The sequence below is a fragment of the Rhinatrema bivittatum genome, chromosome 10 (genome assembly GCF_901001135.1).
Source record: "Rhinatrema bivittatum chromosome 10, aRhiBiv1.1, whole genome shotgun sequence".
In the NCBI taxonomy this organism is placed as follows: Eukaryota; Metazoa; Chordata; class Amphibia; order Gymnophiona; family Rhinatrematidae; genus Rhinatrema; species Rhinatrema bivittatum.
In genome coordinates this window covers 73,116,388-73,133,108 of record NC_042624.1, presented here as the reverse complement: position 1 = coordinate 73,133,108, position 16,721 = coordinate 73,116,388, and the positions used below count along the sequence as shown (strand labels likewise).

Here is a 16,721-nt window from a genome sequence, read left to right as displayed (position 1 = left end):
CTTGGCTGCATAAAGAGAGGTGGTATTAGTAGAAAGAGAGAAGTAATATTACTTGTGTTCCCTGTACGTACCCAGGTCAGCTCAGACTGCTGGGTTATGCCTCTCTTCCAGCAGATGGAGACAGAGAAAAACTTGAAGGGCACCCCTGTAAGTACGGTGTGCCACCTGCAGCCCCCTTCAGTATTTCTCTGTCTCCAGCAGATGGAGGTGGCAGAACCTGCAGTCCTGGTTGACTGACTAAAAAACAAAACAAAACAGGAAAGTAAATAAAATACTTGGCTACATAGAGAGGTGGTATTAGTAGAAAGAGGGAAGTAATATTACTTGTGTTCAGGTTGATGGAGAGATCATTTCTACAAAAGGTCTTTATCATGGCAGATGCAAATCATGCTCTTCCTTGATCTGCATTAGAAGCCATATACAGAGCAACTCGAGGAGCTAAAGATGTACTCTAGAGAAGGAAAGGAGCGGAGGAATACGATAGAAATATTCAAATATCCAAAGGGCTTCAATAAAGTGCAGGTTGGAAGCATTGCTCCTCACCAAAGATAAGCAGTGACTTTCCCAAGTCTACGTGGCTAATAGTGGCTTATAGTGGACATTTACTTCAGGAACTTGTCTAAACCCGGCTAATGCTAACCGCTTCCACCACATCCTCTGGCAACAAATTCCACATGAGTGGAGTCCAGGGCCAGGTCACCCTGGAGGCAAAAGTGCGCTACCTGTAAATCTTTTTCCAGTCCCTCCCCCCACCCCAAATTGTTTCTGAAATATAAATATGAAATGAAAAATATGTATTCATTTCTTTCTCCTGCAGTATTTCCTTAGGTGAGCTTAAGCTGAGGTTGTCTCTCTGGTTGGGACATTAAAGATTCGGCAGTTCTTTACACAAGGGTTAGGGTGCAGATCCCCTGTTCTGGCCAAATGTTGCCTTATCCAACCTCAGTGTTGTGCTGTCTGCTGATAAACAATCTCGTGCGCCCTGACTGTGCCCCAGAGATGGCTGCATGTGCTGTGGATAGGTTGTTCCAGAGCTTTAGGAGTCTGTTTGCAGGTAGAATAGCGAAGACCAAATTTATTTATTTATTTAGTCATTTTTATATACCAAACATTTGTGTTAACTTCACGTCGGTTTACAATACCATTAAAGGACAAGCCATTAATCATTGTCACATAAATATATTAATCGTTATTCTAAAAGGAAAAAAAAACAAAATTAAAATAAAACATTGCCCTTTGGAGTTGCTGGATAAAATACATTTTTGAAACAATATCAATAAAAAAGGTTAAGTTAAAATAAAATACGAATTACAAAATAATAAAATACAATAATAGTTAATAGAAGGCACAATAAAGATAAAAATAGAATTAGATAAAAAACATAAATTAAGATAATTAAAACGAATGATTTGTTGCCAAGCTCTCTGCTTACAATAGGTGACTGTTTTACACAGGACAGAATCTGATTTCTTAATTCAGAATTGTTCTATCCCCAGTGTATTATAAGAGTGCCTGTTGTAGATCTTGGCCCTGCTCTGGTTCATAAGATTTTTGGATGTTCTGTCTAGGTCCGTGGCCAGCACTATGACCTCGTGCTGAATGGCAATGAGGTAGGGGGTGGCTCGATCCGAATTCACAACTCTGAGCTGCAGCGCTACGTCCTTGAGAACATACTGAAGGTAAGAAATGACCAAAAACAAGACTCTGCAGGGCTCCTTTTAGAAAGTGGAAACCTTTCTCTGTGAGAGAGGTTTCCACTTTCTAAAAGGAAGAAAAAGAATGTTCCAGAACGGTACTGGATGTAGAAGGACTGTGTGAACTCTCTGTCCTGTCAATAGGAGAAAGCTGAAGCACTGGAAGATTCTCTTTAATTTGGGGGGAATGTGAATAATAAAAACAAAAGGAAGTTACAAAACCTACAGCAGTGCCCAGAAATGTCCACTATTTAGCCTTTCCCAGAATAAATGGTATTAAGAAGGCAGTTTTTTTTATCAAGATGTGTAATTTTGGTGCCATATGTTTTGCTGTAACTTGTTGATGATTTTGATTGTAACTTGAATCACTTTGGAGCCTATTATTTTGAATAAATGTCTTGTTGGAATCAAAGATGGCTGCCTCACAGGGTTGCACTGCCTTAGGTTTTTCTGTAATTCGGTGGATAGGACTGCCCAGAGGAGCTTAAACTGAATCCAAAGCTCCACACGGACTAGCTGCATCTCTCTACAGACCCACGTCTGTGCTGACATAGCCGCATTGCAAAGAAATGGCAAGAGGTTCTAAGCATCTAATGATACTCAGCCCATAGCAAGAAGGCGCCTCCAAAAATAAATAAATATAAAAATAAGAGGCTCAGCATTTTTACTGGCAGGTTTTTCTGCCTTTAAGTGCTAAAGAAACAGGAGCGTTTCTCTGTCATTCCCCTGCTTTGTGCTTGCTCTTTATGCCTTTAAGAACACCTTTTCTGTAAGGTAATTGAGGCAGAGCCTCTTGATTGGCTTTCATCACTGGTTTACGTGTGGGGGGCCCCGGTCTCTTTAGAACAGTTTTCCTTGTCAGATTAGGGCTTCCTCTGAGGCCCGTTGCCTGATCCTTGTCCTCTGGTATTTTCAGGAGGATACTGGCTTGCTTGCCCATCTGCTGGAGGCTTTGGAGTCTGGAGCACCCCCCCATGGGGGCATCGCTTTGGGTAAGCTAGGACGCTGCATGCCTGAGAAATGGCACCCGCAGCCCTTGACCTTGCACGCCACCAGCAGTGGTGCCAGCTGTGCCAACTAGGAGCTAGGCTGTCGCCATCAGCTTCCTTCACTTGAGTCACAGAACGGGCCAGAGATAGTGATAGCTTTCCATCGCGGTCTACCCCAGTACTGTAACTGTGGCCCAGAGGTGAAAGATGTGTTCTTGTACCCATCCTGTGAGCTAGCCAGGCCTCCTAGAAGTGGGGCAAAGCACCAGGTGCCTCCCCTCACTAGCACCCCACTGGGTTAGACCACTAATATGATTTTTGTACCATTTTGTAGGCCATTCAGTTTGGAATGTAACAGTACCTTACACATTAATTAAATGGTATTTATGGCTGGAACATGCGATAGCAAAAAACAGCATCAGATTGACCGTATTTTTGCATTTCGTGAGACTTGTGATGCTGGAGCAACCTTTTATTATGAAGAAGCAGATTGCTGAAAAATTAGGTCGAAGCAAAAGCTGGGTTCAGAGGACATGGGGCAAGACTGCCGACGAATGTTTTACAGAATTTGGTGGTGGTCAACCACTAAAACTGTCTCAAGAAAGCCAAAAAAATTATTAAATTCCAGCAACAAGCAGAAAAAAGCTGTCACTTTACTCGTTTTTTAAAGCTGTTTTGTAAGCTGACAGTGGGCACACCGACTATTCATTCCCTGTTCGTACCTATTGCATGTCTCTGTCAGATTTCTGGTTGCTGTTGCAGTGGAGGAGGCAAAAGTTATGCAAGGCCCAGTACAAGAAATGCACTTTGTCTTGTAACTCTCTAGGTTTGGATAGGCTGATCGCTCTCATCGTTGGAGCTCAGAGCATTCGTGATGTTATTGCCTTCCCCAAATCATTTCGTGGGCGTGACCTCATGTGCAATGCTCCGGACGTGGTGTCCCCTGAGGACCTGAAGTCTTACCACATCCAGGTTAGCTGGCCCTCGGACTCCAAGGAAGAGAAGGACTGAGCAGGAGCCTCCAGAAGGACTAATGGTGCTAAGGGCTGAATCCTGCCCCTCTGTCACTCGGGTGGCAGAGATCGATACAGGGTTTGAGGATCTGGGGGATATTCCTGGGCACTCTTGCCTCCCGTAAGAGGGGAAGGTAGCCAGGCAAAAGGACAGCTGTACTGGAAGGGACACAATGGAGAGCAAGGAAATATTCATTTCTAAATATACCTCATCCGCAGGGATTATCCAGATCATAATTACTCTGACACGAGTTAGAATCAGGATCCCAGGGGATGTTGATGTGGACACGTTCAGAGCTCTGTTTATCTGCCTTTTTCCTGTCTGCCATTTCTCCTTTCCTGATATGTGGCCTCAGCACAGCTGGCGCATTTGCCTGTCCTCTGATTTGGTTTGTTCTTGGCCTGCACCTAGGACCAGGGCCATTGTCCTTTTTGTGTGAGTTTTTAAGATATTAGTAATTTAATCACAATCCCCTAAAACCTTCAGGTTAGTAAATACATGGATGATGAACAGGAGTTAAAACGATGGTCACGGGTCACGCAATTTCAGCTCCTGGATTAAGTCAGCTGGCTCAGGCCCTGAATATTCCTTTTTATGATCAAATGAATGATTTCAGTGCAAAATTCCTGTCCGTCTTTTTTATTTTTTTTTTTTAAGGAAGATGTGGTGCTGCTTAAATGCCTGTTTTTGATGTTATTGCTGTTAATTCTCTGAAGAGTGAGCATGCTTGTGCCTCCAGAATACCCAGGTTCTGGTCCCCTTGGCCTACTTTCCAGAATGAATACTTAGAAGTTGGGTTTGGCGACCGTGCTGTGAACTCCCATGCAGGGTGACCTGGGTTCGATTCCCAGGTTGACCAGGGTCAAGGATACTGTAGGCACATTCACAGGCCCTGGGGGAGTCAGACATCTTGTGATAGTGACACTTAGTGACTGGATTTTGGGCCTGTGAGTGGAGGGCTCCAGAAGGATTGCATGGCCCCTGGCCAAGGATTGCCACCACGCCTAGGGTCAAGTAAGCTGGAATGGGATCTAAATGAAGGGAAAAATCCTTGGGATTGGGCACCACAAAGGAAAGTTCATGGTGCCCAATCCTATCCCCAGTTCTGATTGATCTCAAAGATCAAAGGAGCAGGAGGAAACTGCTGGATTTAAAACAAAAAAAAAAATCAACAAAAGACTGGAGCAGAGCAGTTGTAGTGCTGCTGGCTAAAGGTGGGAATGAAGATGAAGTGGTAAAACCACAGACCTGTTCGTTCAGCATAAATAGCGAGGCAGGGGAAGCAACGGTGAAGGAGAGAGAGAAGTTGGCTGAGGAGCAGGAGTCCGAGTGTGGTGGTTAGAGGGGTCCCCTCTGGGAAGGCCTGGCATTGTGACATTGTGCAAGGGCTGGAGTAGACTTGCCCGAGGGGAGAGAGAAGTTGGCTGAGGAGCAGGAGTCCGAGTGTGGTGGTTAGAGGGGGTCCCCTCTGGGAAGGCCTGGCATTGTGACATTGTGCAAGGGCTGGAGTAGACTTGCCCGAGGGGAGAGAGAAGTTGGCTGAGGAGCAGGAGTCCCCTCTGGGAAGGCCTGGCATTGTGACATTGTGCAAGGGCTGGAGTAGACTCGCCCGAGGAGAGAGAGAAGTTGGGTGAGGAGCAGGAGACAGAGTGTGGTGGTTAGAGGGGTGGTTAGGAAGGCCTGGCATTGTGACATTGTGCAAGGGCTGGAGTAGACTCGCCCGAGGAGAGAGAGAAGTTGAAAACTGTGCCTTAAAAAACAAAAAAAATTGGAAGACTGATTGGTTTTTAATCCAAACAAAAGACAAAATCATGCATTTGGGATGCAGAAATCTAAGAGCCAAACACCATTTTGGTGGGGAAGAACCAGCAGTCTTCAAACAGGAAAGAGACCCTGGAGGGTTTCTCTGAGCTCAAAGGAAATAAAGTCAGTCTGACAAATGAAATGGGAAAGTTAATTGTGAGGGGAAGGACAAAGATCAACTGAGATCTCTGGCTCTTTAGCAGGAATGAGACTGGCTGGACCTGGTCTGTCGTCATATTCATTGTTTCCATGTTATAGTTGGAAGTATAGACAGAGCCATCAGTAGGAGAAAGAGGGCAGCAATGTTACCACACCACAGGCCTCTGGTATGATGCCAGCCTCAGTACTGTGTTCACATCTGAGCCCACATCTACAAGAGGACATTGCTAAGGCAGAGAGCCACCAAAGTGGTGCATGGCCTGCACTATAAGCCCTATGCAGGGAGACTGAAGGAGCTAAAGATGCATTCTCTAGAAGACATGGCACAACCATTCAAATATCTAGCAGGCTTCTCTCAAGGGCAAGCAGTTGTCATATGAAGCTAAAGGGAGGGAAGAGAAGGAATGTGGGAAAATCTTTTTGAGTAGTAGAAGACCACAGATCATGTAAGACCTGTCGTAGCACCGTGGGCGGCTGCAAATGGGCAGATAAGAACCAGTTGGTCCTTCCGTAGTTCTGTGTCTGATTTGGTTACAGTGGAGCCACAGACCCAGACAGGGTGAGCTTTAGATCTGCCTCCTGCATCTGTAAAGTCAGGGACCGCTGCAGTCATCCAGGTAAATGGTGGTGCTGCTGCCCCTGTCCATGATGTTACAGATGCAGAAGACTGTTCTAAAGCTCACCTTGTCCGAGACCGTGGCAGAGACCGCCTTTCAGTCTACAGGCCACAGATAATCTGGAGTGATCCTAGGGTGGGGTGGCTGATGCTTTCCCTATAAGTGGAGGACAGATTCTTGATCACGGACGCCCTCCTGATGATTTTAAGAGACCAATGACTGGAAAATGTGACTGATGTTTTGAAAGTGTAACAGATTGCTGATAATTCTTTGTAGTCTTGGACATGAGAACATGAATTATAGTGAATTAAAAATCTGGGATCGTGCTGCTAATGATTAATCCAGTTTCCAGACTGCTGATTCTACCTGTGTAAATATATTCCGGTTCCCCTTGTATGAGCTGCTCAATTTTCTGATCTTTCTTATAAAAAGATGTTTAGTGTTACTTGGTTATGATACTTTGAAGCCATTTTTTTTTTTGCAGGCCAGTGAGACGTGACTTAGAAGTGAGTTTTAATTATCTGATTAATAACCAACCATCCTTCCTTTGGAGCCACTCTTCAGATGCTTCCTGGGTCAGGGTGCTGCCTGTATGTTGTTCTGATAACAGCACAGCAACACCTGCTGGTTAATGTACATTATTGCTAGGTGTGGCTTTCAACGTCTTTAGATATAAATATCACCTCCAGAATTAAATAAAAAGCAGAACAAAAAAACTGACCTTTATGGTGGTGGGTTTTTTATTTCTTTAACTACCCACTAAATTCTCAAAATGTTTTGGTTGCTCTGGCATCGTTAAGGATTATGTGGCTGGTGAACCGAGGAAATGCAGATTGGGCCGAGGCTGGCTCCAGACCACGGAGGGCCAGAACAGGGTTCCAGGAGATCTGAAATGCTTATGTGCGAGACAAATTCAAATTGAAAGGCCTTTATTTGCCATGAACTTTTGCCACAGATACAAAATGGGATAAAATGCTCAGTAAATGTGGTATAGAGTTGGGATTTTAATCCATTCAGTTGGATGCATCTTGTCTGTTTCAGCGACCTGAGTTGCTTGTGTGCAGTCCAGACTATCTTATAACAGGTTTGACCTATTGCTGTTTTAAATAAACATCTTCTTTAGACATACATGGGTTTTTATTAAACTATATGACAATGCCATACCCTGGCACTGCCAGCTCTGAAGCTAGGGTCATAATGTTGTGCACTGCAGTCTGGGGATTCCACCTTTTGGGTCCTCTGCCCGTGGGAGCCAGTCGGGTCTGGGCCTGCCACGGAGGTGGTGCACTGAGGCTTGAGAAGGAAAGAGGGCGGACCCTGCCACTCCGAGCATGGGGATCAGCTTGTACCTCGGAAGAGGTGAGGATGCCCTAGCCCACCTGTGCATGCTATCGGGGGAAGGCGTTTAAAGATGAGAAACCATGGATTCATGTACTCCTTAACCATTAACAAATTTGAAAAGGGAGCCCCTGCCCTGCATTATTAAATAATATTGCCCTAGAAAGCTGCCGTAGTCTTGAGTTTTGAACTAGGATTCTAAGCCCCCCCTCCCCCTTGCCACTGGATCTGTCTGACCCTATTCCTTCTGCTCCCTCGTGGTAGTGCACATTTTTCTGTGCTAAGGATTCTATCCCCCTCCCCCTTCCTTCCTTATCCTGAAGAATGCCAGCTGTGTTCCTGCTTAGCTGAACCTCTGGAGCTGGCTACAGGTCTGCCCCCGGAAAGCCTCCGGTCTTTTAAGTTAGCAGCTGTGGTAAAGTTAGGCCATCGATTTATTTACATATTTATTTAACTTTACTACTGTTTGTAAATGTCAAGAGGTGCACTGAGCTTAGCCCAGCTTTTTGTTCCAGCTTTAGTGCTCCTTTTCGAGGTGTGCATGTGTTTTGTTTTTTGGTTTGTTTTTTTTTGACCTCCTGGTGTATTTGCATACTATTTGCTTTTTTTTTTTTTTTAAAGCATGCAAGTAAGGAAAATGTTTGCTAAATTTTAGGGCACATTCTTTACTCACATTTTATTACGTCAGGCTCCCTTTTTAGTGCTTTCATGCAGGCCACGTAGCAGAAATGTGCTGTTTGCCTCCGGTCCCTAAGCAGTACAGTAGTGTGGGGATCCCTATTGGTGGAAGGAATAATCAAAATCCAGATGATTACATGAGAGAATACAGAGCAGCACCAGATGCAGAGGCTCATTTACTAAGCACTTTTTTCCCCATAGACACAGAATGGGAGAAAAGCCTTAGTAAATCAGACCTTAGGAAATAATTTTTTTGTGAACTGTTGAGGTGCTGCTACTCAGCTGAAGGCCTTCCCCACAAATCATTGTCCTAAAATGGCTTCTAGGAACCGGATTCCTGAAATGTTTTTGAAGGGAAGGTAAAGAATTGATGCGAGTCGTGTTTTTACGACTCGGGGAGTAGAATATATTTCAGCCTGCGTCCTCCGAATGTTGTCAGTAGGTGCTCGGGGCCTCTCGCAGCCAGTGGGATCAATCCATGGCCCTTGCTGCTCCCGTTCTTGGCCTTTCTTGTTTTTCTTTCTGAGCAGAAAACAAAAGGGAAAGCAAGCTCGCAACTGTGCATGCAGTACCTCCCTCTCCTACCCACCAAATGCAAACAAATACTTTTTGTTTGGATTCAGAGCTCGGCTTGGTCATCCAGAAACGATGGCCCTGCCCTGTTATCATCAGATGTTCATATCCCGCCCTCTAAAGGCTAAATGTTGTGACAAGGACAGAAACTCGATTTTATACATGCAGCGGCTCATCTGACTGCTGGTTCCTCGCCTGGGTGACCCAAGATTTAGTTAAGGAACGGACACGGGTTGTGGTACACTTAGGTTCCAGTGCAATTTCTGGCACACAAGAGGCTCAAACAGAAATTGGGCAGCCCAGAATGGGTTAGAAAAAATGGCTGAGTGATGCAGAACCGACGCTAGTGAGGACTGGGGAGTTATCAGCGAAGCTCCTCGGAGCTTGATCCTGGGGCTGGTCGTCTTCAATATTGTCAGAAGTGTGATTGTGGAAGGGTTAGTAGCAAACGTTTGCCTTTTGGCGGGTGATGCTAAGATTTGCAACAGCATGGACACTCGTGGTAGAGCAGGCACAACAAAACAAGTGATCTAAGAGAGCATTAGACGGCAAGCGATGGTCGTGCAAGATTCTGCGCAGAAAAAGTGTGTGGATTCGCGTCTTTGGGATGCAGAAATGCAGGGGATCGGTGCGCGATGGGGCCAGGGAGAGAGTAAAGTGGATTAACCAGAGGAGAGATGATGATCTCAAGGTTACCAAACTGCACCAAGGCAGTACTAGAGGTAAAACCAAAGGAAGAATGGAGGTGACACATCACCGCTGAGAACTTGCCTGGGAGGAGGCCATACCTTCAAAGGATAAAGAGGGGGGCAGAGGACGTCCAGGGAAGGTCTACTAAAATGGGGCCGAGTCAGCAGCAAAAGCCTTATGAAGTATGAGACTTAAGGACCCAAATACTTATAGCCAGGAAGAAGAGTGTGATAGACAGAAATACCTGAAAGAGATAAATGATGCACACAGAGCGATCCTTCTGCAGTGAAAAGGAAGTTCCAAGTGGGACTAGAAAACTTGGAAACAAATGAGAAAAAAAAATCTGATAGGAAACGAGAATAGCTGGAATGTTGGCAGCCAGAACTAATTCAGAAGGAGCGAGAGGGGCCAGTGTGGTGGCACTGCCAGGCGGAGTGACCTGCGTTCAATCTGTGGCTCAGCCGGGACTGAGGGTGCTGCAGAATCGCTGATTAATGGTGACACCCAGAGACCTGTATTCAGTAAGCCGGTGCGTGGCAAAATCACACAGATTACAAGAGCTGAGTATTCAGCAGGACGAGTCTCCCATCGAATATACTCAGATAAAGTTTTCCAAGTAACTAAATCCGGATAACTTTAGTCAGGTCTCAGAATATAAAGAGATATATAGCAGGCTGCCTTGTTCTCTTTTCCCAGTAGGAGGTGATGTTGGGCATCTGTCGGGGCAGTGTATCTAAATGCAGTTGTTGTACACATACACATGTTGTATGCTGTTTTGTAAGTAGGGTGGCTGCTATTTGGGTCCTGGAAGTTAGTGCTGTTATGGTTTGGGAGCTTTGCTCTGGGGTTCTGGGTGGTATTTTTATTATTTCACAGACAGGCCGATGCAATATCGGCGCACGTTAAACAGGCGCTCATCATTAAGCACCTGTTCCCTTAACGAGGGCCGATCCACCTCTCTGGGCCGCCCAATGCAAAATGCAAATGGGCTGCTGTAGTAAAAAGGAGACAGGAGGGAAAAATGTGCACCTCCGTCAGCCGTTTAGGAAAACGGGCGCTCAATTTTAGAGCGTCCGTTTTCCTAACCTCTGCGCAGAAACAGGTTAGGGAAATGGATGCTCGTTAATTGAGTGAGTGTTCTTTTTCCTAACCTGGCCGCTGGCACCTTTTGGTTTGTTTTTTTTCAGGACATTGTAATTTTTTTATATTCCTCCAATTTAATATCAACATGATATTAAACTTGCTGGAGAAGCACTGGCAGGTGAAGCACAGCCAGGGCATGGGCATGCAGGATCTCTGGGATAAGGAGGAAAAGGTGGATAGAGAGAATGGGGCTTTGTCTCTCTAACCCCCTCCTCCTCTCTGCGCTGATGATGCTGTTCCACCAGCCCCTTCATAAATTCCCCAGTGGTTCTTTCCACCCCTCCCCCACCTGTGATCATAAGGCCCCTACATCTAACCCCCTATTCCTGGTGATCCTGAAGCCCCTACTCTCCCTGGAAAATCACCCTCTCCACAACTCCTTTTCTCCCTCCTCAGCCAGTAAAGTACAGGATTTTGCTTCAAGTCAGAAGGGAGGGCTGGAGCCAAGTACCCCCATCTGCTCTGCCTCTTAAGCCTGAAAAGAAGTGCTAGACCAGCGTTCCTGGCCTCTCCCCCCATAAGTTAAGGTCTGGGGTTCTCTCTGATTCTGGTAGATCAGGTAGAAGAATTGTGCGAATGATGCTGTGTAATATCACATAGACGATCCTATGAGTGTGTGAGCTGCACCCTGGCACCAGGATCTTACAAATAGTAGCAGCACAGGCTCCGTCACCTCATCCCTCGCAGGCTTCCTGTTTCCTATGAAATCCGTGCAGGGGCCAGGTTGCCTCATGGCCTAAGAACACAGGCTCAGTGCTCAGTTTGGGTTTGTTTTTTTTAACTTTTGCTCATTGCTATTGCTTAAGATACTGGAACTATGGGGGAGGGCTTATCAGAGCTTCAAGAGGGATCTTCCCAATGAGATCTCAGGGCACCATTTGTGAAGATGTCACTTTATCTTGCCCCTGTTCATACCTAGTTTGCCTCCAGTACCCCCTACCTACTTCTGTCTGGAGCCACCACTGCTAGAGATGCCAGTAAACCTGCAGAAGGCGGGCGATGCCAATAAAAACATGGCCCACAGAGACCAGAAAAATGAAAGCAGGGCCGGGGCTTCCATTAGGAAAATTAGGGGGTTGCCTAAAGCACCAAAATTTTGGGTGTAGCAAATTTCCACTTTGTGAGTCCCAGGAGCGTGCTGTGCCAGAGTCAATACTGCCAAAGAAAGGAGCGCTATGCTGGCGCCACCATCGCTGGTAAGAGGGAGCAACGCGCTGAAGCTGCTGCCAGTAGGTAACTGTGGGGAGGGCCCTAGAGGGATGGATCACCTAAGGTACCAAACACTCTTGCACCGGCCCTGCACCATAGATTTTATTAAGACACTGGGAACTTGCAGGGCAGGAGAGAGCAAATACAGTACCTTAAATTTAAGAAATGCATTCAGGAAGGCATCCACCTCTTTGCATAATGCATGGCATAGGAGGTGGCGTGGTACTAATTTTGCATGGCTTGGCCTTACAGATCTAGTTCATGGTTTTCATCGCCTTCATGAAGATGCTGTCATATGATATGATGTACCCACGAATACCGGTATAAAAAAGATGATGGGCTGCAGCTCCCAACAAAATTCCAAAAGGAAATGTTTTAAAAATTGTGTGCAGAGAGGACAGAGACGGAGCCCGTTGACTTTGCGTTAACTGTAGCTAGGGTTGTAGGGAAATAGGAAAGCAGGGCAGCAGTTTTTAATGAAATGTATACCAGAAAATAATTAATAATCCAGTTGTATGGGGAAAAAAAAGAAAAGTTCTGTAAGAGTGGGTTTTTCTAATTCAAGCCACCACCTGGAAACCAAGAAAGAATTCCTAGAACCCTACACATGCAGAGCCAACCAATGAGAGCCTCCCAGGGGTGTGGTTAGAATGTTAGGACTTTCATAATATTGCTTCCCACCAATAGAAGAAGGAGAGGCGGAGCCCCCACCACATAAATACAGTGACTAGCCCAGAGCTAGGAGAGGAGACAGACAGCAGAGGAGGTGGCCCCTGACTGGTACAGGTGAAAAGGGCAGGTAAGTCTCCAATGCTTCAAGCTCTCAGCAGAAGGAAAAGGGTAAAAACCAGGAAAAGACATCAAATCCTAGACTAGAGCATGGAAAGGACTGGGGGGGGGGTTATTTTATTTGCCCTCCCCTTCACTCCCCACTTGCTTATTCCAGAGCTGTGACCACCCTGAAACTGCAACCTCAACGTGTGAACAAGGAAAAGTGTCGCTGTCCCGTGCCAGCCACAAACACGCAAACTGCTGGCACGTGTAGGGTGAAGTATGGGACTAAATATAAATGTACGGGAACCAATGATTATTTACCCAAGCGACAGTCCCTGCTCTATGGAGCTTACAATCCAGCCAAGACACAGAAAGGAAACTGTGTTTATTATAGCAAGCGGGAAGATCCAGGACTGATGTTTTAAAAGCAGCCTCCAGTAGGTGGGTTTCTGGGTAGCATTTGAAGCTGGTTAAGGGAGGGAGCGTGAAGGTTACCAAGAAAAAAGCAGCTCGCCCAGTGACTGAAAGAAAGGCTGCTTTGTCGCTTGGCATACATTTCAGCACCGCTGTGGGAGCGGGGTAGCCTTTCGTGGCACATTGATGCAGGCTGGTGCCACAATGAAAGAGTTTCCAAATACGTCATGGAATAACAGTCCGATGTTTTGGCTGAAATAGAACAACATCCAAAATAGGAAAAGGTAAATAATGTTTATAACCCAACAAAAGGGGTGAAAAGGTGTGCGCATACGCCAAAAAAATCCACAAACCGTGGCCAGAGGCTCGCAGCAGCAATCATTACAAACCAGAAAAACACTTCTGTGATTTGTTTTTAATGTGTGAAGAAACAGTTTATATTAACCCCAAATGAATCCTTTGAAAAAAAAACTAATGCAAAAAGAATTTTGCCAGCTGTGAAAGTTGGAGTTGTTAAAGGCCTTCTTTGAATGGTGAAGCCACGCCGAGCACCTCGGATGCTTCCAGGCCTGTTAATGAGCTCAGTGCCTCCTGACAGCCGTCGATCGGTATCCCTTAGTGTGAGTCTGATATGAATACAGATCAATGTGCTGTGCAGAGTGCAGCCACCTCTAGTGTGAGCTGAGCCGTCACAGATGTGCCAGCACCCGGCTGAGGGGAGCTGCAGGGCACCACAGAGAAGGAAAGTGACAATCAAGGTCATGCAGTGAGTAAGTGACCGAGTCCTCAGGTTCCACAGCTCTTTACTGCAGACAGCGTCTGCCGGGAGCCCAAGACAGAGCACCGACCAGCTTACAAGAGAGGGCGGCAATGCCCATTCCCAGGGTGACCAGAAGCAGGCGCTGAATGTTTTGTCTCTCTTTCAGCACCGAAGAAATGATCAAATCCTTCAAACAGACCTTTTTGTCGCTGGATTTAGATTCGCCCAAATGGAGCCCTGCAGAAAGCAAGGTAAGTGTTTGCATATGAGAGAGGCAGGGGTGACTCTCTGGTTGCAGAGTGGGGGACGGTGGCGAGGAAAGGCCCTGGTGCAGGACTGGGAACGCACTGGGATAGACTTGCTGAACCAACACAAGCTGCTTTTTCCCCCTTGCCCCCTCCCCTCTCATCCAGTCTCTTATCCTGTCTTGTAGGAGGGTGGCTAAGGTGCAACCTTGTGTTAATCCCTCTGCTTGCTGTGGTAGGTACAGTACAGACCTATGAGCCCTGCTCACAATGTGTCACTGGGTGGGTTTACTGCTGTACAGGGCTTCCAGTCCCGGCCGGGAGACTGCACCGTTAGTTGGGTTTTTAGGATAACCACAGTGAATATGCATGAGATTAATTCTCATGCATCCAAACAGTATATGCTAATTTCTCTCATGCATATTCATAGAGAGAGTCTGAAAACCCAGTGGCCTGCGAAGCCCTGCTATTGTAGGTGCGGGACTGAGCTGTGTTACGGATTTTGACCGTGCAGATGTGTTTATTCCCTGACTTGCTGTTGCAGGCGCAGGACTATGAACTGCGGCTCTATGAGGCAGCGATGTGGGCCAGCATAGTGATCAAGGGAGAAGTGCAGAAGGAGGCACTGCGCCAGGGCTTCTGGGAGCTCGTCGACTACATTCAAGGAAAGAACGAGAGAGGTAATGACGCGCCCGAGCAATGCAAAAATGGGTGGGCAAGCTGCGGCGGAGTTGAAATCTGTTGGCTCTGAACATTTCCACCACCCTCACCCCCCCACTACAAGCAGAAAATTGAGACTGTAAGGTGCAGCGCCCCCATAGTACAGGTGGAAGTGCGTGACAGGGCGCCGCGCTGCGATAAAGCGGAGGTGTATTTCCGCTCTGCTGGGATGGATGCTGCTAACCCCCGCGTTTCCTGAAGCGGGGGCTTCTTCCACAGCTTGGAAGCCTCTGCTCCCGTCCAGCTTTCAAGGGGGGGCCACTCCCGTGAGAGAGAGGGAGGCTTGGCCAGTGAGGAGCTGTGATGACTGAATTTGACTCCTCTATCATTTTGGGGCGCAAGCTCCGTTAGTCCGGAAGGTGCCGGCAGCCTCTGAGTCATTTCACGTGGTTTAGTGAAAGTAATATCAATTAAAGCCGATCAGGGAGTCATGAACTCCATGAGAAGAGAGTGCATTCCCAGCTCAGGGCTGAGACTCTGAGATGCACCACCAGCGGTTTTCAGGCACCTGCTATAAAAGTATCTAAAATAAAGAGGGCATATTCTTCACTACCAATAGCATTAGTGGGACAAGGGCTGTGTGACCCCTGGAATTGCCAGTGGTCAGCTGCCAGCCCGAGGAAGAGTGAAAGTGAGAAGATGTCTGTAGCAGTCTAAATTGATGTAGCTGTTTAGAATTAAGAACTCCCCACCCCCCCAACCCCCAATAAACACAAACACACACACACACACACACACAATCACATGCTACACCGAGGGCACAGCTTGCATTGCTCCAGTACCCAGCACCCACGAGAGGGGATGGCGGGCTCAGGGCAGAGGTTAACAGCTGGGGCTGATGTAGAAGAATGGATGCCTCAGACAGGGCACAGGGAGCCTTTTGTCCTGTTCCTGTCACTCCCAATATCAGCTCATGTCCCCAGCCAATCGCATTCTGCTGAATTCATCCTTCAGAGAAGAACTGAAGGAAGTGGGAATGTGAGAGCAAGTCACCAGCCAGATCTCTACAACTGCACAGAATACATTAGAAAAACCCAAGTAAAATCTTTAAAAAAAAAAAAAAAAAATCTCATTGTTCTTCTTGGTTTAGTAAATGGGAGCTTTCTAATAAGAGATGAAGTATCATCTTGGTTCTGTACTTTTTGGTAGCTGCCACTAGCAATCACCCTCCGCTCCCTCAATCTTTTCCTGGTTGTGGGTTTACACGGTGGAGACTATTACTGCTGAAACATAGAACATAACAGCAGCTTAAGTGCCTTTCCAGCCTGCCCCGAGACCAGAGTTACTCATCTACAAGGTGGTGTACAATTTGGCAAGAAGAGGGAGCAAATTCCAGACTGGTCTCTCGTTTGCCATACCTTCAGTATTTCCACAATGGGGGCTTTCTTCGCACTCGCCCGAAGTTTCCTCCGAAAGTGATTGTCTGCATTCTTCAGCAACAGAACTGATTGTGCTGCCTGTGTTCTTTCTGAAACTGCGTCTACAAAAAAAGACAACGCGCTCATCACTCTTGCACTGAAAGAGAGCCCTAGGCTATTACTTGAGAAGACTCAACCGCAAGTTTCTCAACTGTTTGTGACCTTTGGACCCAACGAGTTGGGAAGGGCAGTTGTCAAAAGAACGATTTAGAATTGGCTAGCAGACTCCATAGTGCACTGCTTGGCGCTGGCTGGCTTGCAGATTACAGACTTCGTCAAGGCTCAGCACGTGAGAGCCATGGTGACTTCTATGGCTCATCGGAGGGCCTCTGCTGTTGAAAACCTATGCGAGGCGGTACTTGTTTGTCAGTTCACACCCTCCTGTCCTGCTGCTCTCTCTGAACAGTATGTCCTGAGGAGACAGTACCTTTGGGTAAGCAGTTCTGCGCAGCCTGTTCACCCAGTACTCCACTTTCCACTGTC

At 46.7% G+C, this 16,721-nt stretch overlaps 1 protein-coding gene and 1 long non-coding RNA gene across 12 annotated transcripts in view; one reads left to right on the top strand and one right to left on the bottom strand.

The window, feature by feature from the left end:
• DARS2 (aspartyl-tRNA synthetase 2, mitochondrial) overlaps positions 1–14,780 on the top strand; it is a 47,631-nt gene extending 32,851 nt beyond the window's left edge. For 7 of the 11 annotated variants that reach the window (XM_029618955.1, XM_029618953.1, XM_029618957.1 and 4 more), the window contains 3 exons: positions 1,569–1,679; positions 2,611–2,686; positions 3,510–8,218. In XM_029618955.1, coding sequence (XP_029474815.1) covers positions 1,569–1,679; positions 2,611–2,686; positions 3,510–3,694 — 372 coding nt within the window. In that variant the 3' untranslated portion in view covers positions 3,695–8,218. Of the gene's footprint in view, positions 1–1,568; positions 1,680–2,610; positions 2,687–3,509; positions 8,219–14,021; positions 14,107–14,644 lie in introns of those variants that run through there. The other 4 variants (XR_003859079.1, XM_029618954.1, XM_029618956.1 and 1 more) reach the window with 4 other exon arrangements.
• LOC115100470 lies at positions 8,233–16,374 on the bottom strand. Its single transcript, XR_003859086.1, has 2 exons — positions 16,179–16,374; positions 8,233–8,814 (listed from the first exon to the last, which is right to left on the bottom strand). It is a non-coding gene; the product is annotated as an uncharacterized LOC115100470 (long non-coding RNA).
• Between the last annotated feature and the right edge of the window lie 347 nt (positions 16,375–16,721).